Source organism: Ctenopharyngodon idella, chromosome 14 (genome assembly GCF_019924925.1).
Source record: "Ctenopharyngodon idella isolate HZGC_01 chromosome 14, HZGC01, whole genome shotgun sequence".
Classification (NCBI taxonomy): Eukaryota; Metazoa; Chordata; class Actinopteri; order Cypriniformes; family Xenocyprididae; genus Ctenopharyngodon; species Ctenopharyngodon idella.
The window spans coordinates 11,702,754-11,727,928 of NC_067233.1; the positions used below are offsets into that span (position 1 = coordinate 11,702,754).

Consider the following 25,175-nt stretch of genomic DNA (forward strand, 5'->3'; position numbering starts at 1 on the left):
CAATAATTTTGCAGACTAGAGACTGATACCTGAATAAATGGAATGGGAGGGGAAAAAATTCTCGTAAAATTACAGAGACTGGGACAGCAGTTCTGAGAAGTCATTTTAATTTATTCTGACATGCTAAAAGGGAATAAATTACACTTTTATAGAACGTCCAGCAGTAAAGTACTTAAAGCTGGTTCTGAGGGACAGTTTGGAGGGAAGAAAAACAAAAAGAAAACGCCAAGTTACTGGTGTGCATTTGTCGTGGCTAAAGGCTGAGGGAAAAAAAAAAAAAACAAACAAACAAAAAAAAAAACTGCTCTTGCCTTACAAGACCCAAAACTATATAGAAAAGAAACCCTCCAACATTTTCTTTGCAATAAAAAAATAAGAAAAAGGAAATGAGCAAAAGACCGCTACCAAACAGCAGCAAAAAACTGTTGCAGAGAGAAAGTCCCAGAGATATTTTACAAGAGGATCTGCTTCACCACATGAAGGACAAAAGAAAAAAAAGAAAAAAAAAAAAAAAAATCTTTCCCCAAAATTATCAATTGAATACAGGGAAAGACAACTATAAAACTGAAAAAAGTATATATTTTTTTTTTCTTATTTAAAAAAAAAAAAAAAAAAAAAAAAAAGATATATGCATATAAAAATGGTAATGGGAAGGGTGGAGTGAGCACATTTTTCTCTCAAAAAACAGAACATTGAGCCTATCATAGCAATTAATCATACGAATGGTTACTTTCTCAATCAACATGAACATTTTCCAAAGAGAAAAAAAACCCAGATCATCGATGCATACAATTTTCATTTAAGCAATTAACATACAGGTTTAGTTCAGAGTGATGCCTAATTTGTAATGAATATGATTCTGTGGAGTTTATTCTTTTTTTATTTTTTAGACTTCAGAATACCAAGTACAATATAGTTAATGCAGCGCTCTAAAGAGAAACCTAGTAGTCACTAGAATGTTTTTTTAATCTTCACATTAGAAGCTCTCTAGCACATATCAGCAGGCAGAATCATAATTACCTTTTTAGAAAAGAACAAAACCCAATGTTTGCCTTTTTAATCATTTGGATACATTTGAAACAAACAAAACAAAAAAAAAAAAACATTTAATCTCAGATGTTTCACTTTGCTCGAGGAAAAGGAAGAAAAAAATAAATTGAAGGACGAAAATGTGTCTCAATGTCTCCATTCTGACAGAAGAGTGTCTGGGTTCGTGCCACACTCTGGTGACGAGAGGACGATGAGAAGGGAAAGGGGGCCAAAACTGCTCTGATGGGCAACCAAGAATTCAGGAAGGACCCCAAACAGCTTTCCTGAAGGAGAAAACTCGGGAAAATATTGGCATGTGCACAATGATATCCCCATTTTCTACAGTTTTCCATTTCAAAGAAGGAGGGGGCGAAAAGTCTTAAGGGACAGGACAATAGAAAAGGCTACAGCTTCCAACTCCAAGCCTGCTCTCTGTGTGGATATAGTATATACATACCAATATATAGATATATGCAGAGCATCTTATCTATATATACCGATTACATATATAGCATATGGAACAAAAGTTCTTTAACAGGAAAAAGGTTGCCCACAGTGCCTGGCAGGTTCTGGTGAATTTGATCCTAGATGCCGGGGTGTGATTGGAAGGCAAATCCTGCTACGACCACTCTGCTCTGCTTCATTACATTGTCTTAATGCTTAGAAACCTGCAAGACAGGGAGACAGATAGATAGAGAAGAGAGGGTTAAGAGTTGGTGGCACAGAGCTGAATGGTGTTGAGCTACTGTAATCAATGCGGCCAACCCAGTCAAAGCATTATTCAGTCCTGGAAGAGAGAAAGTGCGAAGTCATCAGTCCCTCTCTGCAGTGAAGTCGAGACTTGCTGCAGAGCATCTCAGAAAAACATTCATGTCATCGAACTCACAGAGGCTCAAAGGGGATAAACTCTTTCATTACAACAGTCCAGGCTTACCATTTACTCCACATTAAGTCTGAAGGACTGCATAACTGTAGTCGGAGCGTGCTGAGGGCGTTTTCGGGGCAGTTAAGACTTTCACTAATGATGACATGGCTGTGTTACTCAGTCATATGCTACTGTAACAGACTGACTCCTTAACCACGTCAGCTGCTGCACGATCAGCCACCCCACAGTTAAATAAAACCAGCTCAGAGCAAAGCAGCTGTCCTTTCAAGAATCCTTCATGTTAAGAGCTAAATGTAAGGAGGGGGCATGACAATATACCCAAAAACATGCTAGAAGCCTTAAAAAGCACACAAATAGGGATACTATTTAAAGGTATAGACCGTCCAAATAATGATTTAATTTTATTTTGCTTCCAAACCTGTATGACTGACTGAAAAAGCCTAAAGAAAACTTGCAAGGAACTTTTGCCTATGGTTTTAACAAAATTACCACAGCAAAAACTACATTAATATAAATTCAAACATTATTAATGACAAGTAAACCATCAATAATAAAATAAGAACAAACGAATTAGCAATAGCACAAACAATTACAACTGAAAGTTCAGCTACAGAAACTGAAAATCAAATGTAATCAGATTATCGGTTCTACTTTATAACCGGTTCAAAATTTCCATCCGTGGATTCAATAAGAGCATTTCAGATTCCACTTACCGATTACATTTTAATGCGATTTTAAACCATTCAAGCACAACATGACACGAGAGAACTCAATTCGGCACACATCCAAAGCGCGTGCACAGAGAGCAGTCTCTCAGTGCGCGATACTGAATTGAGTTCTCTTTCGCATCTTACACTTAAAAATACACAAAAACTGTCAAAATATCAGTGTAACCAGTCGGTTTTGTCTTAAGTGAACGCAAACAGTTGAGAAAGAAAACACGTGCAGCACTATACTGGATCCTTGTATTAGCTGTAAATCAAAGCTAGGGCTGTCACGATTCCTCGATTAAGAGTACTCAATTTATATATATAAAAAAAATAAAAAATCCTCAATTGCAATTCACCAGTGTCAAGTAACCGGCAAAATACCAGTAGTGGCGCATTCCACGTAAGAATCCATTAACTAATATATATATATATATATATATATATATATATAGGTTATGTGTGTCTCAGAGCGGCTCCGTTCACAGTAAATGCTGCTCCACATTAACTTATTTACATGCGTGGAGCATGTCTCAAACTCTATCTCTGCATATGCTGTGAGTTTGGGTTGCTTATAACGCCCTTATCTGGGAACGCAATGTGCACCATTTGATCAGACTTGTAAAGGTAAATCATTTTTAAACCTACACCAACACAGGAGAATACATCAATGTTTCTAAATATGCAAACAGTTGTTCATCACGATTTTAAAATAAAGTTTAAACCCTGAGTTTGCTTGTTTTTGTCTACATATTCTTGTTCAAGAAATTACAATGGCTATAGCACTTCTATCATAAAGTGGCCAAATATTAAAGATTAATTTGCCTAAAATCTTAATCTTTAATGTTTGCTTTAAAGTTATTGCCTCATTGCTATTATATGTGCTAAATCATTTTAGAGGCTATTGTTTGCTTAGGACTATTTTTATAACCACAAAAATATTGATTAATTGTCAAAATCGTCGATTACCAAAGTAATCGTAGGTGACAGCCCTAACCAAAGCACAAAAGACTAAGAGAAAATCATTCACTGATCTTAACCAAATAACTTTTGTAACCTCAAAAAGTTGTCATCGAATCCACATGTTAACTACATTATTTACACTGTTAAAGAGTTGGATTCTCATGCTAAGCATGGCCAAAGTTTCAAAATATGAGTTGGACATATGACGGAGTATTTCTGTTCCAAAAATTCTCTTCCAAATCCTCACAGGATTCAGGATGCGCCTTCTGCTGTCTCGGTCTCCCTGAACTGGAGCACATCACAAAAATGAACTGAAACTCAGCGTGTCTCCTTGCTATTTTTTTCCCTACACATTCATAATTATTACTTTTGCCGGTGCTTTGCGGCAAGCTTAATGCGCGCTTGAGTGCGAAATAAGCTTTATTACGCCTATAATATATATATATATATATATATATATATATATATATATATATATATAATATATATATATATATATATATATATATATATATATATATATATATATAATATATATTTTAAATGCTTATTATGGTTTAGGATTCTCAGTATATATTTAAGTAATTAAATTAATATAAACATGCAATTAGTCAACTAAAAAAAATCTTTAGTCAGGGACAGCCCTAGAGTTTCAAATCATGTACATACACCACCAAACAAAAAACAGACCTTTGATGTATGCTAAAATGTTTCCAGCACAGCACTCTCAACTTCTAAAAATCAATGTGCTTTTGCCTCAGGCAAACAGAGCACAAGATCAAACAGGATAATATGGACAGGGAAATCTAAAGAGTCATTTTAACACTACAGCTGCAACATTACTATAGAGAAAAATAAATCGATCATGCTTGGAAAATATATACTAGTTTCCCTAAATTTAAAAAAAAAAAAAAAAAGTTTACAACTAATAAAATTCAAAAGCAGTCATCGCCCATTTAGGTCACTGCTTGTGTCATTTATAACTAATCCACAATGGAAAGATGACCCAAACCTGCTACTACTAATCATGCTGCTACTACTTGCAGAGTATGGTTACATTTAGCTACCACAGCCTTGACACTAATGGAACATTTGAGGATGGAGAGAAAAAAGAAAAAAAAAAAAAAAAAAAAAAAAAAAATGAAGGGGAAGAGAAAAGAAAATTAAATGCTTGACAAGTTTGCATTTATCAACAGTGAGGAAATATGCTGACGGAGCACTCTCAGGACAAATCTCACAATAACACAGCAGCGCAAGGTCCGGGTCTCCATTGTTGCAAAACTAACAAAGTTGCTCCGGTAACCAAGAAACCAACAATCCCTTGCAAATAAAGTTCTTTCAAGCTAAAAAACTCCTGAACATCACCACTTAAATTCTTGGCTGTTGCTATTCAGTGAAGGCATCTTAAAGGGACATTATTTCTGAGCCTCTAAGTTTAAATCTTTGAATGGATGGAGTTATCACAATCTAAATGTTGCATATTTCTAAGCAGGGTACATTGTGCATCCTGGGTTTTGAAGGGGGGGGATGGGGTTCAATCAAACTAAAACAGCGTGCACAAAGGATTAGGCCAATACCACCTCATCAGCAAATGCTATTCTTAGTCCAGCCACTTTTAACAGCAGTTGTTCTTTGCCTTAATTCAGGATGAACCTTGAGTGTAAAACAGTCTTCCTGCTTTTCACTGTGCATTTATGAACAAAGAACATGACGTAAACCACGGGATTGAAAAGAAAAAGACTCTGAAAGCCACGTACAACGTCAGAGGAAATAGATCAAAGCTCAACTGGGAAAAAGCTGCCTGCATGGGTTGACGGCACAGTTGCTATATTAAACCCACTGTCCTCTGTGGCCATTTAGGCCTGAAGGGGTAAGAAAAAATTATATCCCATACACTATTATATAGATGATTACAGCATGATATGCTTTAAATATCACAACTGCAAAATAGAAAATTTCTGATCTAGTTTGGAATATATTCCCACAACCTACAAACGTATTTGCAAGCCAACATTACAAAATCTAGCAGACATCACAGTTTTATCAGGTCTGCAGATGTGACATTTAGTTGAAATGCACGATATATCAGCCACCATATCGGTATTGACCGATATGTGTTCATTTTTAATGTTAGCGTTATCAGCCCGATAAGAAAATTTTGCCGATATATTAAAACGGAAAAATAATGGATTTCCTTCAGCTGAGACTCTTCAGATGCGCACTGTTCGCCATGATGGTTTTGAATTGCTTGAAATATGATTGGAATTAAATCAAAAAGGAAAATACAATTAAGTGCAACATGTGCAGCGCAAGCCTGTCATATAGGCTACAAAAAAATATGAGAACACTATTGTAAAAATGTTGTGAATTCTTTTAATATCTCGGATATCAGCTTTCAAATATAAATAGTCTTATTGGCCAAAATTCTCATATCGGCACATCCCTAAAGTTTAGGACTACATGCTATTTTAAGGGCCAAAGGAAACTCCAAGGTAGAATGATGTAGATGTTTAAAACCACTGAGATGTACCATTAATGGTGAGAAACACCCTAACACACTATGCAGCCCAGACCGAATACCACTGTAGTCCGATTTTAACAGGGCACTAAAAGACACTGCAGTTGAAGAGGAGCGACAGCAGCTTTTCCACCTAACTGTGCCCTTCTACGTGTCAAGCCTACTCTGCAGCATTAGATGCACAACAGATTTAGACTACATTAAAGCCTACACCATCTGACCAGAGCTACTTATTAATGTAGTGCGAAAGACTCTATATGCTCATTAACATCCCTTTTATTCGTCAACAGTTCTGCCTTAGGAAACAAATGATGGATGGAATAAAAAGAAAAAACACTCTCGACTCCAGGTCCACATGCCTAGAAAAGGCTATGTATTTTGCTGGAAAGTAGATCCACAACTAGAATCACAAAAACATCACTGTCAATTCATCACATGAACATAACAGCACACCATTACAGTTCCCTTAACACCAAACATTTAGAATAGAACAGTAAGAGTCGATAAAAAGAGATGTGGAAAAGACATGGTCTTTGTTAGTCTGTGGTTAGAAATCACTCCCACATATCCATGTTTGTACTGAAGAGACCATTATAATCAAGACTAACAAGTGTTAGATCCAGGAACAATGATTGGGAGAAATTTGTCAAATAGAGCATCCCATTTGGAAAGGGGTTAATTCAAGGGATGGTTATCTGACATTCACAGAAAAGATTATGAAGCCAACCCTTCGTCCCAGAGAAGAATAGACATTTTTTGTTTGGTACAAAGTTAGTAGTCAAATTTCCCAAGGACGTCTTTGCTTTTGCAAAACATACCAATTGAATTTTTTTTTTCCTCTCAAGTGGGGTGCATCCTTGAACTAACACCGTTTCTTTGCATTTTATGTTTCATGAATTTTTTGGGGAGCGAATGTTCCAAATCCACTTTTTCTTTTTCTTTTTTTCTTTTTTAAACAAATGTAAGCAATTGGTGTCTCTGTTTTTTGCGCTGAAAACGTCGCTTGGCTGTTTGCTACTAACCTTTCATGTTACTCTTGGGTTTGTCAGTTTGCTTGCCTGTGGGGGTTTGTGCCTGTTGCCCCTGTCCCCCTGAGGAGGCCGCTTGCTGTGCTGCTTTCTGCTTCAGCATGGTCCAGTCAAATGTGTAATCATACTGGTGGTTCAGAGTCCTGGAGAGAGAGAGAAAAAAAACAAAACAAAAAAAAAAACAAGCAGGAGTGAGTACAACCATACAAACCATTTGCATGACTTAACTTCCTTTACAAAATTGTGACAGCCTCTACTGGTAACAAAGATGTGGAAAACAAGTTGTGACTAGGATGTGTCAGTGTTTCTGGCCCAGTTGGGAGTGTCGAGGTAATGCAGGAAATTGTTCATGCACCTGAAAAGAATGCGGAAAAGCTGACGCAGGTACATGTAGTCAGGTGCCTCTTCAAACCGCAACCCACGACAGTAGTTCAGGTACATGGCAAACTCTGCTGGGAACCCCTAGAGAAAGTGCCAAACTCATGTTACAAAGGCAGAAAATTACATAAATATCATGGTCAACCTAACCTGCTCCTTTTAAGGTTGGGGAAACGAACAAAAATCACAGTGACTTTTATATCCTAGTATTATAATAAATAGATAGCACTGTTTACAGTAAACTGGCTGTCTGAGATCACAATCATGTAGAACAGAAAATCCTGGTGAGTAATGCACATAGGATCAGAACTTTCCTATAAGCTACTAGTTGTTTGATTTGAAGATTTAATCCAAACATTAAAGTTAATTAAGTTTTTGGTCTGACATTTGAAATTTATATTTATACTGTTCTGGAAGTAACTACTCATGGAGTTTCAGAACTTTATCACCACATTGAAACTGAGCAGATGTTTGTAGTGCCACAAGCAAAGTATGTGTGTACACCTTTGAAAAGCCTTGCTGTGTGGATGTAGAATTTCACATACCTTACACAACACCTCGACAGGGGTCGACATCTTTTTCTCACTAATCTTCTCATACTTCTGTTTCTTTGTGGCAGCCTGTGGGTAAAAAGTTAAAACGTTATACTACGATCTGGTACTAACTGTTCATCAGTGTGCAAGCCCCAGTGCTGGGGACCATAAATAACCCAGCTGAAAGATTTACAGCACTTTTTTAGGCACCACCTGTTGGCCTGTTTCATAGTGCCTAGCAATTTTTAGTTCATTCTTTTAAGGCTTTTCCCTGTGCAGTAAAAGAAAGACGCAATAGCAATATTCAGTCACATTAACAGCCATTAACCTACTCCAATTACATATAGACAGCATTTCTAAACATCCATATTTAACATGTCCTATATTCAAACCTTATACAGTAAAAAAAAAAGTCACTGGCATGCTTTTCAAAAAGAAATCCATACAAGACATCCTGTGTGATCCAATCTAAAATCCAGCTATTATAAATGAAAACTTGCATTCTGTCCTGCTTACCTTCAGTCCCTGCCATGGCAGGCTGGTTCTGTTGAAGTACATCAGCACGTATCCTAGTGACTCCATGTCATCTCGACGACTGTTAAGCCGAAATAAGATTAAGTCAAGCCAAAGGGCTTTTAAGCATGTCTGAGGGGCAGATCATTTAAAAAAAAAACCCAAACTTAAATGTTTAAAATACAGTAAAGCACCCTTAAATTAACTCGCTGACCACTGACATGCCACTCCTCCAGCAAAGGGCAAGCAAGCAAAGCCTATCAATCACAAATGTCACGATCGTGAATTAAAGGTGCAGCTAGTTCTTGCAAAAGGCTTCAGAGTTAAAGGCTCAGTAAGCGTTTTGCAAAGAAAACACTTTTATTCAGCAAGTATGCAAACATAAATGCTGTTCTTTTGAACATTCAACAAAAACTACACATGGTTTCCACAAAAAATATTAAGCAGTACAACGGTTTTCAACACTGATGAGAAGAAATGTTTCTTGAGCACAAAATCAGCACATTAGAATTATTTCTGAAGGATCATGTGACACTGAAGCATTGAGTAATGATGCTGAAAATTTTGCTTTGCCATCAAAAGAATAAATTACACTTGATGTATTAAAATTAGAGGTGTAACAATACATTATATCGAGATATCACGCTAGAAAAATGTGATATGTATCGGTGTAAACGATATGATTTGAGACACAGTACCTAATTTATAAATACTCCATTTATAAATTAGAATTCACCCCAAAATTTTAATTGTCATCCTGTACTCACCCTCATGTCGTTTCAAACCTATAAGATTTCTGCTCATCTCCAAACACAAATTAAGATATTTTCCATTAAAGTCAATTCCCCTAAAACTTAAAAGATCCAAGAAAGGTCCAAGGCATCCTAACAATAAATCAAGCAGTCTAATCCAAATCCAAGTCTTGTGAAGAGACACATTTTCTTTATAAGACGAACAGATTTACAACACACATGACGTGGTGTGAAAATGGAGAATTTTAACTTTTGAATGTACTAATAAATTTGGGAATAGCCATTTTGATATTTAAAGTTGTAAACAGTGCATCGCTTCCGGGTTCTACATCAGAAAGCCGGCTCATTATTGGCCAGCTCCTGCGCCAGCATCACCCGCATGTGTCGTGTTGCTCGTGTACAGCATCAGCCAATACAGAGTCGGCATTCTGAGGAAGAACCTGGAAGCACTGCACTGTGTTTACAATGTAAACAACGTAGGACACTGACAGGGAAGAGAAGAAATTGTTGAATAATTTGTTTTTGTGCACAAAAAGTACTCTCATCGCTTCATGACATTAAGGTCGAACCACTGTAAACACATAGACTATTTTAAAGATGTCTTTACCTTTCTGGGCCTTATAAATTGGTCATGATGTTGTCATCTTAAAGGTTTTGAATGACATGAGGGTGAGTAATTAAAGAAATTTCATTTTTGGGTGAACTAATCCTTTAATGTTGTATATAATGTATAATAATGCAATGGAGGTTTATTTGTGGGTCCATCTGCTTTACCAGTATAAAAAAAAAAAAAAAAAAAAAGTATGTGTTTGTAAAGTTATTCTGTATTTTCAGGTTCAGAATCATGAATATTTTTATTCTGGTGTCATCATTGCCCTGTGCATGGAGGACAAAGTCCAAGCCTATTCAAATCCACCCCCCCCAAGTCCATACCAAATTTAGCATTTTTAAAATCAACACTACATTTTTTGTTAACTTGCTATCATATGTCTTAGAAGGTATAATAATATAACCCTCTTTATTATGGCTTAAAGTATTGCAATAGCATTGAATTGCAAGTTCAGCATCGTGAATCGTATTGAGTCGTGACATAAGTGTATCATTACACCCCTAATTAAAATAGAAACATTTCAATAAAATTGTTAGAATATTTCTCAATATTACAGTTTTTACTGTATTTGATTAATTCAGACTTGGTGATCATGAGTCTTTTCAAAAACTTACCAACCCAAAACTTTAACAGTAGTGTACAGTACAGTTCAAAAACTTTGTAGATTTCACATTTTTCCAATTTGATAGTATTAATAATAGATAAAATCTATTACCAGAATAATTTGACAGAAATTTAACCATTTCAATCACAATGAGCAAAAATAATAAATTGACAACTGAAGGTCACATAAAGGATGTTCAGGCAGGAGCACTCACCTCTGCTCGATGCCCAAGTGTGCGTTGATGCTGGCATAGCGAGCTGTGCCTGTGAGATTTTTGTCTTCTCTGTAGGGTATGTGCTGTCGTGTCCTGTTGTCTCGGTATTTCTTGGCCAGACCAAAGTCGATGAGGAACAACTATATAAATAAAGTAAAAAGAGGCACAAACACTGACATTTAATTTTTAAAACTAACTCTAAACAAGAAAAATCACTGATTCCGCAAAATCATTTTTAATTTTCCTCCAACTTCTGTGTGCTGTCTGACCTATTACCTGGACTTCAGAACAAAAACATCACATCCAGCGGCTGTAATCAAAGCGAAGGGGTCAGAGTCTACAACGCAAATGAAGCTTACTGGGAAAGGAAACACACCCTTTATCCAAGCAGCGATGTAAGAGTCAGCTCTAAGAGCCTGTCATTGACTGAAATATTCTCATTAGTGGAAAGCCAGTCAGATCAAGTGTCCCACACACACACACACACACACACACACACACACACACACACACACACACACACCTACAGCCCGCAGTCCCAGCAAGAGCGCCTCACCCAACTGTTTTTTTACTGAGGCAGCAGCCATATTGTAACGTATCCACTCAGCCGTGCCACTGTTTGCTTGGCTCAACTAGGGATTTGAAACGTATTTCCTCTTGTCAAGGCAATTAGTTACGCCAAACATGAAATTCCGCTTGGACCTTTCTATTAAAGGTCAAGTCAGGAGAAAAGTGGTTCACACAAACAAGGCTTACTAGAAATCCAAATACATTATGATTTACATTTTGTTCACCAACTTCTTTTTTTAAAACAATACCCTGGAAAACAACACTGCAGCAGAGACACCTGAAAGAGCACCCCCAGCAATGGAAAACAATTTTGTATCATGAACCTTAAATACGTGTTTTTGGCCAAAATGATTCTCAAATTATGCAAGATCTCTTCTCCTCTGAAATAGTACTTGGCTATCACTTTGAAAACCCATGCAAACATTTAATATTTTGCCATTTTAACTGCCTGTCAGTGCTCTGAAGATGACTACAAATAGCTGTGATGCCCAAAGACAATCTTAGATTTTAGGAGCTGAGAACCAAATGTTATATTCCATTTTATTTAGCTGAACTGAACATTTAAATAAGCATAAACACATATCTCAGGACAAGAACACATGCAACAATTTAAAGAGCAAGTGTTTAAAAGGATCAACCCTGTCAATACCAGGCCACAGTTTTCATGCGTCTTGTTGGGCAAATGGCTGCAAGCTAGGCAACATTCTGACAGCACAGTCCAATGTTAGATGGCTGGATTAGAAAAACAAGCCTCAGTGCCACAAAGCACGGCTGATAAATTGAAAGATGTGTTCTGCAACAAGAACAAGCACCCAATGCAGTGAAATTAGGCCAATCAAATTATTCTGTCACAAAGTCTTTGATTACAAGTCACAAAAGCACTGGGCACTGTCGATCACCAACAACTTTAAACAGAACACAGTAAATTCTCCTACACCAAATACATCATTAGCACTGAAAATCAAGGATAAAGTAAGGGAAAATTATCATGTTATGACAGAATAATTTTAGAACTGACTAGGACTGAGAACAAACATCCTATTTTCTCTCAAAGTGACAAGTCCTTCACCTGCCTGTACAGAGATCCCTTCAATCTAGATTAAGAGTTTAATCTCTAGTTCTGTTTAGCATGTGTGTCTGGTTTAATGCCAACAAACGTTAATGGTTATTGTTGAAAATCAAAATTAAATGGGATAAAGAACTCCAAAAGGAAAAAAATAAAACAATTTTGGGCGATTAGGAGGTGGTTGTGGTTTCAGACCTGGTTTAATCCTGAGAAAGATGGATCCTGAGAAGAACTAACAGCCAAGCTTCTTTTCCTCTTCCCCACTGGAGATTCTAAACACTGAACAGACAATAGAGGGTGCAGTGCATCAAACAGTATTGCTGACAACCGCACACGGCCAGCGCAGACAGGCAACACCAAGGCTCAGAAAAAGAACGCGAGAAGGAGCAGAGGGAGGGGAAGAGAAAGCCTAAGGCAATCCTCCATCCACCAGCAAGCTTCCTAGCTCAAACTCAGAGGAGGCTCTGCTAATGGCAGACATCTTCCCATAAGCCCAGGCTCACATAGTAGCGATAGTTGTTTTTATTTCAGACCATATAATGCAGGGCCGGCTTGCCTCATCGGCTCTTGAGCCACAGAGGCAAACTGTACATGGCACCTCTGGCCGCCCAACCCAGTGTTCTTCATGTCATCTATACCAATTGTCCCCCCAAGCCTGATTCTCTTTTTTGACTTTGCCAAGGCTTTATCCATAAACATTCGGCAGCATTTAACACTAGCTGTGCCATAGAGTAATTAACAGCTAAGTCCACCTTAGCATGAGGCGAATAAGACAAATGGCACAACTAGGGTTAAGAAGGGCAAACTCTAAAAGGCCATTCACTACAATGGGCACTTGTTTTTAAAATTAGGCATGAGAAGCTTTGAGAACAAATGCAACCAACCAAAACAGCCCCACCCCTTTAAACTCCTGTGAAGGATAAATATTGCATTTCGTGTTTAACAGATCATTGGACCACCTACAGTAAGGAAGAGGCTAGAATACTTTGGCATGTGGAAAGGCCAAATCAGGTAGGGATCAAGCTCTAACAAAAAAACGAAACAAAAAATGCGTGCAGTTTAAGAGGTGCATGACTTAACCTACATGTTATTGCAAAAAACAGTTTTAGTTTAGTTATAAAAAGACAAGATGGGACAGCTTCGGTGGAAGTGACATTGGAGAGTTCAATAGAGCAGCCCAGGGTAAAGCAACAAAACAAGCCATTAGTTTACAATGGTGCCGAGCTGAGTACGGTTATCCGCAATGTGACAGGAGAGTGGGGGAGTGTGTGAGGAGACTATTTCAAACTTGCGGCAAAGCATAGTTTTTATATGCAGGAATATTTGGATCTGAACTTTCTAAGTAAATCTAGGAAAATATAACTGCATGAAACATTAACAATTCTTTTAAACACTTCCATTTTTAGACTTACTCGTGTGTTGAACTGATGTCACCTGTTGGCCTGCGCCATTCTTGGTCAAGACATGTCCTCATGCTTTACTCTTTCCCCAAGCTAACGGTGTTATTCTTGAAATTTTTTTACTGGGGGCTGGATCAAGAGTGGTAATGATCATATGAGAGATGTAAGCAGAGAGCAGTGGATAATGCAAGCTGATAGGCCTTTTGATTCCTCACCAAAGGACAGTGGGGTTTGCAAAGCAATAGATAAATCAGATCTTCAAGTCGGCTGAGTACACTGCACTTCTTAACTATGATATTTTTTTTTTTTTTTCCCAGGGTGGATGTCAACAGCTACACATCCAAAAGCAGAGCGTGTGCATCCAGAGTTTTAGTGAAAAAGGTGACGATTTCATGTGTATGTATAAAAATAAAAGCTTGAGGCTGGCATTCACACAGACACACAATGGTAAACATTTATTCCAGACAGCACTGCCAAAAATGGTAATACAGGCTTCACTGAAGTACCAAACAGTACCAGAATTTGTAGTGGAAACTGATCTGAACTGTTAGACGACCATCAGAGCTGGAAGGTCATTGTTTTATTTTGCAGATGATGCTTTAACTTTGCCAAATGTTGCCTGTCTGCAAGGGCTCAAAATTACGAGTTATCTGAAACAAAATACAAATCAGGCAACTTCTGCACATTTGAATGGAGAAAAATAAAACTGTGCAAAGGACTTCAAAGGCTCTCAGTCGTAGGGAGAAATAAAAAATTAAAAAAAATAAATAAAATAAATAAATTAAAAAAAAAAGGAAAACAACAACAACCACTAGTCACATATCATGCACAAGTTCCATTTGAGGAGTGAAAGACATACAATCCATGTCCACAGATGTCCACAGCCCAACGTCAGGTGATTCTCAAACCATCAATAAGTTAAGCTGTAAACATTGTGTCTAAGGACTCACTGCGGTTTTATTTATCTGATCCTAAAATTTTCCACCTAATATTATTTGTACAACCCAGCCATCCCGAATCAGCAGAGCGGCATCAAACGTAACTATCACAGGCTCTCAAGCCAGTGTTCGCCCATGAGAAAGTCCCAATGTAACAGGAAACCTTAGTGATCTGCAGTTTTATTTGCAGTCAATCCTCCATGTCACTTAAATCAGACTGTCTTTTTTTTTAAATAAGGAAATGGTGAAAGTTTACCTTATTACAGTGACGGCCAATACCCATTAAAAAGTTGTCTGGCTTGATATCTCTGTGGATGAAATTCTTTGTGTGCACATATTCGATTCTGCTGATCATCTGTGAAAGCAAAACGACCAGGTTAAGATCGTGCCACAAAACCATTCAATATGTTATTATAAGCCAGTTAACCCATCATTACCTGATCTGCAAGCATTAGGACAGTTTTCATTGTGAATCTGCGGGAACAGAAGTTAAAGAGATCCTCCAGACTTGGCCCCAGCAGGTCCATCACTAGGACATTATAGTCCTTTTCTTGGCCATACCACCTGAAAAACAGTATCAAATATCCATGAACAACAGACGACACTCAGGATTGCATGACAATTATTACAATGATGAAAAGTTGTGCTTCTCTCAAAAAGAGCTGATCCTTCAAATCAATTCAGTGATGCATGACACTTTGCTCAAGTTTACAAGATGAGATTTTAGCACAAGCAAATTACAATTAAATTAAAACACTGTTAAAATTGAACATAGCTAACTAAGCTATATTGAGACAATAAAGCATGAATCTTATCAGTTAAGGAAGTGCTAGAGTTTTGCGGCACACCCTCTGGACAATGGCATCTAATATATCCAGCTTGGTGACATGACTGTAGCGTCCGCAGTAACAACTATATAGCATGTGACACTAGTCTTTAACCAACCACTTTAGACACTTCTAGCATTGATGGGACCCCTCAGGACAAAAAACAAACAAACGTGTAGTATTAGGACAGTGCTTAAACCGTTCATGCCAAAAGCCTGCACAGAATCAACCAAGTGGCTCTTAAAAATATTAGTGAAGCTTTGACAACCAGTACTCAGACACACAGCTCAGCAGGTGGAGGTTCAAAAGAGTCACACATTTAGTGAACACATTGCTACAGCAGTCGCCAAGCAACCATCATGCTAGAGAGTCTCCCAAACAAAGAGGTATTGTGGAGAGACAAGGTGCAGCAGTAGACTAGTGCCCATTTGGCCGTCTATGCCAGCAAACCAACATCTACCATTTCACAATACAAAATGTACTTTGAACCACAAACTGGCTCCTAATCCTTGTGATGCTTTTATCTAGGGGCCTGTATACACCAAGTCACTTCAAGTATTTTTACTGATCAGACAGTTATCTGATTTGTTAAAACAGTTCCATTTACACTTGGCCACATAAATGTGTCTCCGCAAAACAAATATAAATACGATCTTTAATTCCCACACTACGCAAATTTGACGGTGTTTACGTCAACGAAAGCAACATATGAGCTGCATTTTATTTATCATGAGCCAATTTCAAGATCAAAGACCAAAACAGGAGTGAGCGCAGCAACAGCACAGGTAAGATCATTTAGTCTCACTACTTTAAATGAAAATGATTGTGTTGAGCGTCTGCGACTTACTTTGTTTCATTTGCGGCAGTTCGCACGTTGGCTTGCCGAAGAGATAATCAGCTACTCATCTGTGGCGATGCGTGTTGTAGCACTGTCATATCTGGCTTTAACATGTCATATAGCCTAAAACACGTTTTCACACGTTTATTTTTTAACATTTTGGGAGTAAAATTTACATATGTGGTTTCAACAACCAGATGCATTTACACTTGTCCAGTTTCATCTGGAATGAGTCACAGACCACTTTCTAAAGTTTGAGTGATCAAATTTAAAGTCTCGAATGCTTTTTGGAGGGCATTTAGACCTGTTTTTTTGTTTTGTTTTTTTTCACAATCTGATAGCTATCCAATCAGAGAAAACGCATGAAGTGACCAGGTGTAAAGAGGCCCTAGGATGCAATCGCATCCATGCTAACTGCTTGTATAAAATCAGTGAACACTGTTTTAGCTGATATTCAGTTTTAGGCTTTTTTTTTTTTTTTTTTTTTTCCCTCAGGATAATTTACAAACGTGTATGTATTTTTCTTAGCGACACCTAGAATACAAAAGCAAAAACAGAAATAATGGAAGATTAGGAAAGTTGTCCCATAAGTTAAAAACAAAAATACTGCAATGTATACTACAAACAACTCAAAAAAAAAAAAAAAAAAAAAATCCTCATGTTTAACAAGTTTACTGTTATTCACAGTGGTTACAGAAGTTCATAGCAAACAGTAATCTCTTGCTTACGGAAACTACAGGCCTCTCTGTGGGACACTCATTTCCTCTTTTCAAAGCAAAACTAAGGGGAAACTGAACAAAACCATATAGTTTGCCTGAACATTTTAACTTCAAACACAAGGCTGTTTATTAATCACAGAGGTGTTGGGGTAAAAATATGCGCTTAAAGTGCGGAGACACTTTCTTGTGATTGAGCTTACATAAAAGACTTTGAAGAGCACACAAAGCTCTTTTCTTTCATTAGCAAAGGCAGTGAGTGGTTTTAGGGAGTGTGGGGGAGGGAGATCTTGTATGGCAGGTTTTCCCAGCTCTAGTAACTAGTGACTGAAACCAGTACGTTTACACATCCTTTCTGCTGGAAACTTTTATTCATTCATTAAAAACTAGGTTAAGCCAAAATAGCACAAAAAGATGAGAAACATAAAACTAGTATCTTCCCCATTCAATCCAATAATTATAAATAACCTAAATTACACATAGCCTGAAAACAATAGAGTAAATAGAGGGGAGTTTAATATGCTATGCTTTTTAGTTATAACTAATGGCTGCTTTTATGGTCTTGTCCTTAAAAGTGCTTGGTAAATCCATCCAACCATTACAGGGGTTACCTAACTCTTAACTGCACAGGGTTAAATAACTAGCTATGGTAGAGTTCAGATTTCTAATCAGCCAAGCTGCTGTCAGCATGAGATGCCATAGAAATGGACACCTAAATGCAATCTGTAATGGCAGTTCATTGGTGGCAAAGGCAGGGCATTTGTATTCATACTATTATTACCCAAGGAAACCTTCTGTCGGCTAGATTAGTTTACTAAATGATATATTACGGTCTACAATGAAATGAGAAACTAATGGCCAACAAAAACCATGGCTAGTGAAGCATTTATGACAACTTTAGGAAAAGAAACCGCAGTTCACAGCAAACACGTTATGAAATCACGTTGCAAGAAATTGAGGTGCAGTTAGCCTACATTTGCTGTTGTTCAGTGAATTTTCATTGGCAAAATCAAGTCATTTGAATAGGAATTAAGGCAATCAGGAAATGTGCAAGGACCACAGATTTCCCCATCCAGATTTGGCCATGCAAATTATTATTGTGAAAAACCTACTCTTCATGATAGAAATATTAAACAATTTTAATAGAAATATTCAATAAATTAATAGTGTTATTGGTCACACGTTATTAGTCACGTTTGTGTCTGCAGGTAATGCCAGCCTTTTCCATCGACAATGCCTGCAGCAAAGTTAATTTTTAATGCATAATTACCATAGCAATTCGGCTTGATAGAGCCAAGAGGGGAAGGTTGAGAATAATAATATAAAAAAAAAACTTGAAAGTAGATAAAGACTTATCTTTCTGGGCACCAGGGTAATTAACGTGAACATACTCGAAACATTGCTCTTTTTTCCTTTCATTTTACACTTTGCATCTTCCATGAAAACGCCACGTAACAGATCAACATCTACCTAGTGTTTGTAACCTTCTCACAGAAAACTGATGTTACTTTTAGATAAAAATGGTTTACGTTTTTATGCCAAGTTACTTGGAGTAGATTTATGAAAGATTAGGCCCACTCATCCCTCAGGATCTCAAATGTCCCAGGATAAGGGTTTAAATTAGTTAATATATGACAATACCAAGAGACTATAAAAGCCCAACATAACTGCGTAAGAAAACAGCCAAGAAAAATCAGTACACTAACTCAACTACCAAGACACCTCAACCTGTTAGGGGATTTCACTCAGATTGTGAAAAGAATGACGCCATTTACCTTCACTGATAACATGCAAACTTAGAAAACATACGTTACAACCTCTACCCATTTTGTGTGAAGCCAAAACAGTCACTATGCTTTATTCAAATATACATCTAGAATCAGTTATTGAAAGCATCCTGTCAAAGATGGGCTCTTTTATACAATTATAAATGCGTTCTAAAACTAATATCATCGCTCGTATGGCTCAGTCACCTTGAGAAGAGAGTAGCAGTCGCACTAGGCCCTGAAACTTGTTTTCCCTCATCCGCCATTTTCTGATCGAGAGGGAGGACATGTTGAACAAACACAACAAAAGAGCAGCGGCCATTTCCCACTCGCTCATTACTCATTACTCAGCAACGCACAAACACACACTTCGTGATCAAATCTCATTCATTACACTATAATAATATACATTATACAGAACACAAGGTTTATAAAGATATATTTCACCACAGTTCTTTCATAGAAACGCTAGTGCTAATGAACGGGCTAGTTAGCATGTCGACACTATCATAAGTAAATAAAAAAAAACGATAAATAAAAGTATATACACAGAATTGGATGATCTAATAAGACAAGTATTGTGCGTAGATGTAGATATTACACGTAGATGGACGTGTACTTTGTACTCGACTGTTGCTTTCGATCTCATGCTAGTCTTTCAACCAGATAAAACTAGTCCAGCTACCCCATCTAATTAAAACAGATTATAATTTCACGTATAATAAGTCATCTGTACTCACCTAATGTGTGGGATCCCGACTCCTCCCTGGAGAATTTTGTACAATTTGCTTTCATATAGGAGTTGAGGGTGTCTGGCTTTCTGTGATTCCAATTTCACAGCTACCTCCTGAAAATATTCAAAATTAAGTGATATTATTTATCTACATATAGATTTATTTTTTTTGCAAAGGACTGAAAATTAGTTCAGTATTTGAGAGCCCACTTTAGTAGTTGATCTAGGAAACCTTCCATTTCTATTAAAATCCGCAATGATACATGGTTGATTGACTTCCCACAAACAGTAAACCCTCATAAAAAGTCATACAAATATTGTAATCTTTCGAGACTATACAAACTATATTTTTCAGTGGCCATATGAAGTGTGTCCAGGTAATCAGATGTGATGAGCTGGACATATGTATAAACCCCTCAATCTTCTTATCCCAGACATTCATCACATGAATTAAACATCCATTTCATCTTTACCTCGCCATTTGTGATGTTGATTGCCAAATAAATGTCACCGAAGGATCCGGATCCGATTTTACGAACGAGCTTGTATTTTCCACCGACTATAAACTCGGCTTTAGAGCCACTGCTGCTGGCCATGTCCTAAAATCCGAGTTACTCTGAAACTGTGTGAACGGGTGAGGTTTTCAGGCTGCTTTCTCTTCTTCAGTCCAGTAGAAACAATGCTAGCTCGCCTAAAACGGGTCTCACTAGCTGTGTCCTTAACAACTCACAACGCCGAAAAGGAGATGATAACGGACATTGGTTTCAATAGGAGTTTTGCTGCCTCGACACAAAAAAAAAAAAAAAACAAGACTATTTCCCCTGAGGTTGAGGCTGTTTTTTCTCTTGAGCAATTCCCCGAATAGCTGACTAGCAGCTTAGCCTGAAAGGACACGGAGTCGATGTCCTCGACGCTCTCTTCGAATCACCTCGCTATGAGGAGCGATTTTTCTTCTTAAAGAAGCGCTTTCCCGCTTATTCGAACGTACATCAAGGCAACCGACGTTTTAATGTTGAAGAAATTATGTGAGTCGCTGCTTTCTTCTCAAAGCGCAACCCACTCACTTCGCCATCTTGTCCGTCTCGGGATGAACAGATTCTGCTGATCTGAAGAGAGGAACGAGACCGCGCTAAAGCGCGCCGCCGCGGGCAGGGGAGGGGTTCACGCGTGATGTCAGCGAGGCTGCGGGAATAAGGGGTGAGAAACTCGAGGGCGCGCACGGGAATTTGGGGATGTTTATTGTAAAGTCAGTGCCCTACTTAAGCTCTTTTAAATTAAGGGAGCTGCTTTATATTATACATCAATAATTATGACACAGAAATTATTAAAAATGAGATCTACTATCATAATATAAATGACCGACATAATATAAATACATTCTGTCTATTATTAGAGGCATTTATTGGGTATTTCTTTTATATTTGTGTCGTTGGCAGCATAAAAGTAGTTCGTACTGGTTTGACATGTTCAATATTTACACGTCTCGCGATGACTGTGCACGGTAACGCGCGTTGATTACCTGCGCTTCATGGTTCGCTGATGCCACCTAGTGAGGTTTAATGAGATATGCCAACAAGGCATAGTTCACCAGAAAGGTAAATTTAGTCGTCATGTGCTCACCCTCATGATTTTTCGACACTGTATGACTTTCTTTCTTCCGGAACACAAAAAGAGTTTTTAAGGCAGTCACCAGTTGCTTTCTTGTTATGAAAAAAAGAGATGACATTAAAATAATGGTTACTTAGACTGACCATCCTTGACATTCTGCTAACCATCCATTCAAGTCTTAAAGGTTTAGAACTACATGACAGTGAGTAAATTATTTTTGGATGAACTATCCCTTTAAAGGTTTCTTTCAATGAAGTTATTGCACACATCCCTTTTAATTATAGTTTTAGTTCTGTTTGACTACTCATCAAACTGATGAATTATTACCTAATCTCTTGATTGAAGGTTTCAAGACAAGTTGGACAACATAAGATTTACTTATCATAACTCACTATAAAAAGCACATTCAGAAAACAAAAAGCTTCTCTAAACTAATAGGAGGCCATCAACAAAGTAAAGCAAATGAGTAATGACTGCATATGTGAATCCCATGCAGATTTTGAAAATAGGACAGTAAAAAGGAAAAACATAAATATTGTGAAATATCATTACAATTTAAAATAGCTGTTTTCTTTATTAATATATTTAAAAATATATTCCTCTAATGGCAAAGCTGAATTTTCAGCATCATTACTCCATTCTTCAGTGTCACATGATCCTTCAGAAATCATACTAATATGCTGATTTGGAGCATGCTCAAAAAACATTTATTATTATCGATGTTCAAACCAGTTGCATTGCTTAATATTTTGGTGAAAACCGTGATAACTTTTTTTTTTCTCCCAAGATTCTTTGATGATTAGAAAGTTCAAAAGAACAGCATTTATTTGAAATAGAAATCTTTTGAAATATTATAAATGTTTTTTACTGACATTTTTGATGAATTTAATGCATCCTTGGCAAATGGATTAATTTATTTAAAGAAAAAAAGGCCATCAGCAAAATAAAGCAAATGAGCTATGACTAGGCTACATATGTGAAGCCTATGAAGATTTTGAAAACAAGACATTTACTGAATATAAAAACAATTACAGGTAACAAGCCATCAATTTCTGCAACAAACATTTTGAGATTTAATGAAGTTAGACATCATGTTGGTAAAATGAGACCTTTATTTAGACCTCATTATCCAGCTCTGCTCCTCTCGTGGACAAGAGGGATTTTATGCTTATAAGTATTGCTCTCTATTGCTAGTAATGTTTAATATAATTGAACAGTTTCTTTAGGATGCACTTTGACAAGGCATCTCTAATAATATTACAAAACCACAGACAAATGACCTAAGTCCCAAATGCCCTTAGTCATTGTTTGTGGACCCATTACATGAATGTCACTAGTCAGGTTCTTTCTGGGTAGGCAGCAACAATGGGAGAGAGGGAGGAGTGTTGGTTAATTTCAAAAGCTATATAACTACAGAACCCCAGCTACAAAGATACACCTGCTGAGTTTCCCACTCTCAACTCGCTCAACAACTGTGACCATGAAGTTGGCTGTCTTGATCTGCGTTTCTTTTCTCATTTACCTCTCTTGTAAGTATCAAAATTGCTGTTTGTTAAGGTCCATAAAATCACTGAACTGTGAATACTATATGTTGTAAAAATTATCTTAAAACTAAATACTCATACTTAGCCAGGCTACTGTTGTTGTTTAATATACATCATTGGACACTGATGTGTCATACGCATGTTTGAAATACCACACAATGTTTTTTTTAACATATAGATGATGACTTTTACATTGTTATTTGCTTTCCTGAAAATCCAGGTATGACAAGGTTACAGTTTACAAGATTACATTTTATTCTTAAAAGACATTAGTCTTGACTATTCACTACCCAGACAGATACTTTTTGTTATATTTTGGAATGGGTCCATGTTGTAGAGATCCATGGTTTGATGAGAACTGATAACTGACTCAAAACCATTTCATGTTTGGGTGGGGAGAGAATCTGGACAGAAGCAACATGATTAGAGCTGGTATAAAGAATCTATAAGTTGAGTTGTTGTTATAAGTTTAGATTCTCTGATTCTTTGACCTGAACCTAGTCTGAAGTATTGCTGGAATATATTTCCATTTAATCCATGCAAATAAACTCAAAAACACAGAAGGATGTTGAAATGAAAGAGATAACCGCATACATAAAGTGCCTAGAAGCTATTCAAGCAAAACATACAATAGGTTGAAAAGAAACAGCAAAACTTGCTTAGCAGCTTCTTTTTTTTTATTCTATGCCTTGTCTGGAATTTCAGCAGAGAAAACATAAATGCCCTTCCTGGTTCATTTCTCATAATAATAATGTATCTTTACTCTTTTCACAGCGGCAGAACCACAGCCGAGAGAGGTAAGTTATAGTAAAACCATCATTTTAAAGTTACCAGATGTTGCCGTAACTACTTAAAAAATTATGCTTTTGAAATAAGTCTCTTATGGTACACCAAGGCTGCATTTATTTGATAAAAAATACAGTAAAAAGACTAATATTGTGAAATATTACATTTTAAAATAACAGTTTTCATTTTTCTAGTTTAATATATTTTATTCGTGTGATGGTAAAGCTGAATTTTCAACATAATTACTCCAGTCTTCAGCGTTACATAATCATTCAGAAATCATTTTAATATCCTGATTTGGTGCTCAGTAACCTTTTCTTATTATCTTTTCAAAAGAACAGCATTTATTTGAAATAAAAGTCTTCTGAAACATTATAAATGACTTTACTGTCACTTTCGATCAATTTAATGCATCCTTGCTGAACAAAAATATTAATTAAAAAAAAATCTTATTGACCCTGAACTTTTGAACAGTAGTGTATAATCAAGTACAGTGGAGGTAAAGTGTTATGATATGTGGTTTGAATCTCTCTGATATCTCCATAATAGGACACCGATACTCCTGATTTTGGATGTACTCGTGAGTACAATCCAGTGTGTGGAGACGATGGTATCACTTACTCCAATGAGTGCATGCTACACTGGGAGAGCAAGTAAGTCAGCTGAAAATTTATGCAATACAAATTCAACATTTTGATAAGGCTGAGGCAGCAGATGTGAGAAATCTCAAGCTAGGCCCAGATGTCAGCTTTGAACCACTTACAAACCTGCCAAGGTTTAGTAACCAGCCATGTTTTCATTTTGAGCACAAAATATCTCTGACAAAAAAGCAAAAGACTTTTTTCTTTTTTTTCAATACAGTAAACATTCTTGACAGCAGTTCTCTCTGTGTGCCTCTTCTAACACATATCTTCTCTGTTTAGGCTGCGTAACCAGAATGTCAATGTAAAGCACGAAGGAAAATGTGAGACCTCCTGATTTTACTGCTGTTACAGCTATGACATCCATAATGGCTTTCCATTTTTTCCATGCTACAACAGCAACCAGCATGATCTATCAAATATTAATCAGTATCATACGGTATAAGGTCATATGATATTGGAACTTTATGAAAGATTGAATTGTCAACATGTAATGTAATGCAATATATCAATGAAGCATTTAAGAGCTCTATTTTATTACATAAGTAATGATTAAAAAGTATAGTTACAAATAAACTACTTTCATACTCTGAATTTCTTCCTTCCTTTACGTAATTTTTGTCACTGTCCTTGAAATTACAGCAACAGACTTTGCATTGCACATTGTATTTTTTTTCTGTCAGCTAAAAAATCTACACCTTCAGAAAGCTTAAAAAAAACTTGTCAATGACATGGCATACATTTTTGTTCCAACCAATTAATTTATTCCAAAAAATATTTAATTCATACTATCTTAGATGAACATGTTTTTATTTTCTGAAATGAATCTCATTGTGACATTTGGGGGGAAAGTAAAAAATATCAGGGTGATACATCTGTCTTTAGATTGTATTAGAATTATAATTAAGAAAAATCCCAATTAAAAGAAAATAAAACCTGATATATACAGTAAGCGTGATAAATTCAGTATGTGTGTTTGTCAAAACTGATTTTACTTGGTTACACCA

The 25,175-nt window shown here is 36.8% G+C and overlaps 2 protein-coding genes across 5 annotated transcripts; one reads left to right on the forward strand and one right to left on the reverse strand.

Moving 5' to 3' along the window:
- Positions 1-90: 90 nt before the first annotated feature.
- csnk1a1 (casein kinase 1, alpha 1) lies at positions 91-20,719 on the reverse strand. Of its 4 annotated transcripts, none has more exons than XM_051860943.1 (11): positions 20,063-20,718; positions 19,597-19,703; positions 15,147-15,273; positions 14,966-15,064; positions 12,567-12,650; positions 10,736-10,875; positions 8,559-8,637; positions 8,055-8,129; positions 7,487-7,593; positions 7,162-7,274; positions 91-1,697 (listed from the first exon to the last, which is right to left on the reverse strand). In XM_051860943.1, the coding sequence occupies exons 1-11, from the start codon at positions 20,183-20,185 to the stop codon at positions 1,690-1,692; spliced, it is 1,062 nt and encodes a 353-aa protein (XP_051716903.1). In that variant the 5' UTR covers positions 20,186-20,718; the 3' UTR covers positions 91-1,689. The 4 variants fall into 4 exon arrangements, with proteins under 4 accessions (XP_051716903.1, XP_051716901.1, XP_051716904.1 ...); XM_051860941.1 differs by having other exon boundaries at positions 7,126-7,274; XM_051860944.1 differs by lacking the exon at positions 12,567-12,650 and having other exon boundaries at positions 7,126-7,274; positions 20,063-20,716.
- A 1,869-nt stretch (positions 20,720-22,588) lies between these two features.
- On the forward strand, positions 22,589-25,108 carry si:ch211-195b11.3 (uncharacterized protein LOC100334344 homolog). Its single transcript, XM_051860945.1, has 4 exons — positions 22,589-22,726; positions 23,516-23,538; positions 24,077-24,180; positions 24,451-25,108. The coding sequence occupies exons 1-4, from the start codon at positions 22,678-22,680 to the stop codon at positions 24,503-24,505; spliced, it is 231 nt and encodes a 76-aa protein (XP_051716905.1). The 5' UTR covers positions 22,589-22,677; the 3' UTR covers positions 24,506-25,108.
- The last annotated feature ends 67 nt before the right edge of the window (positions 25,109-25,175 follow it).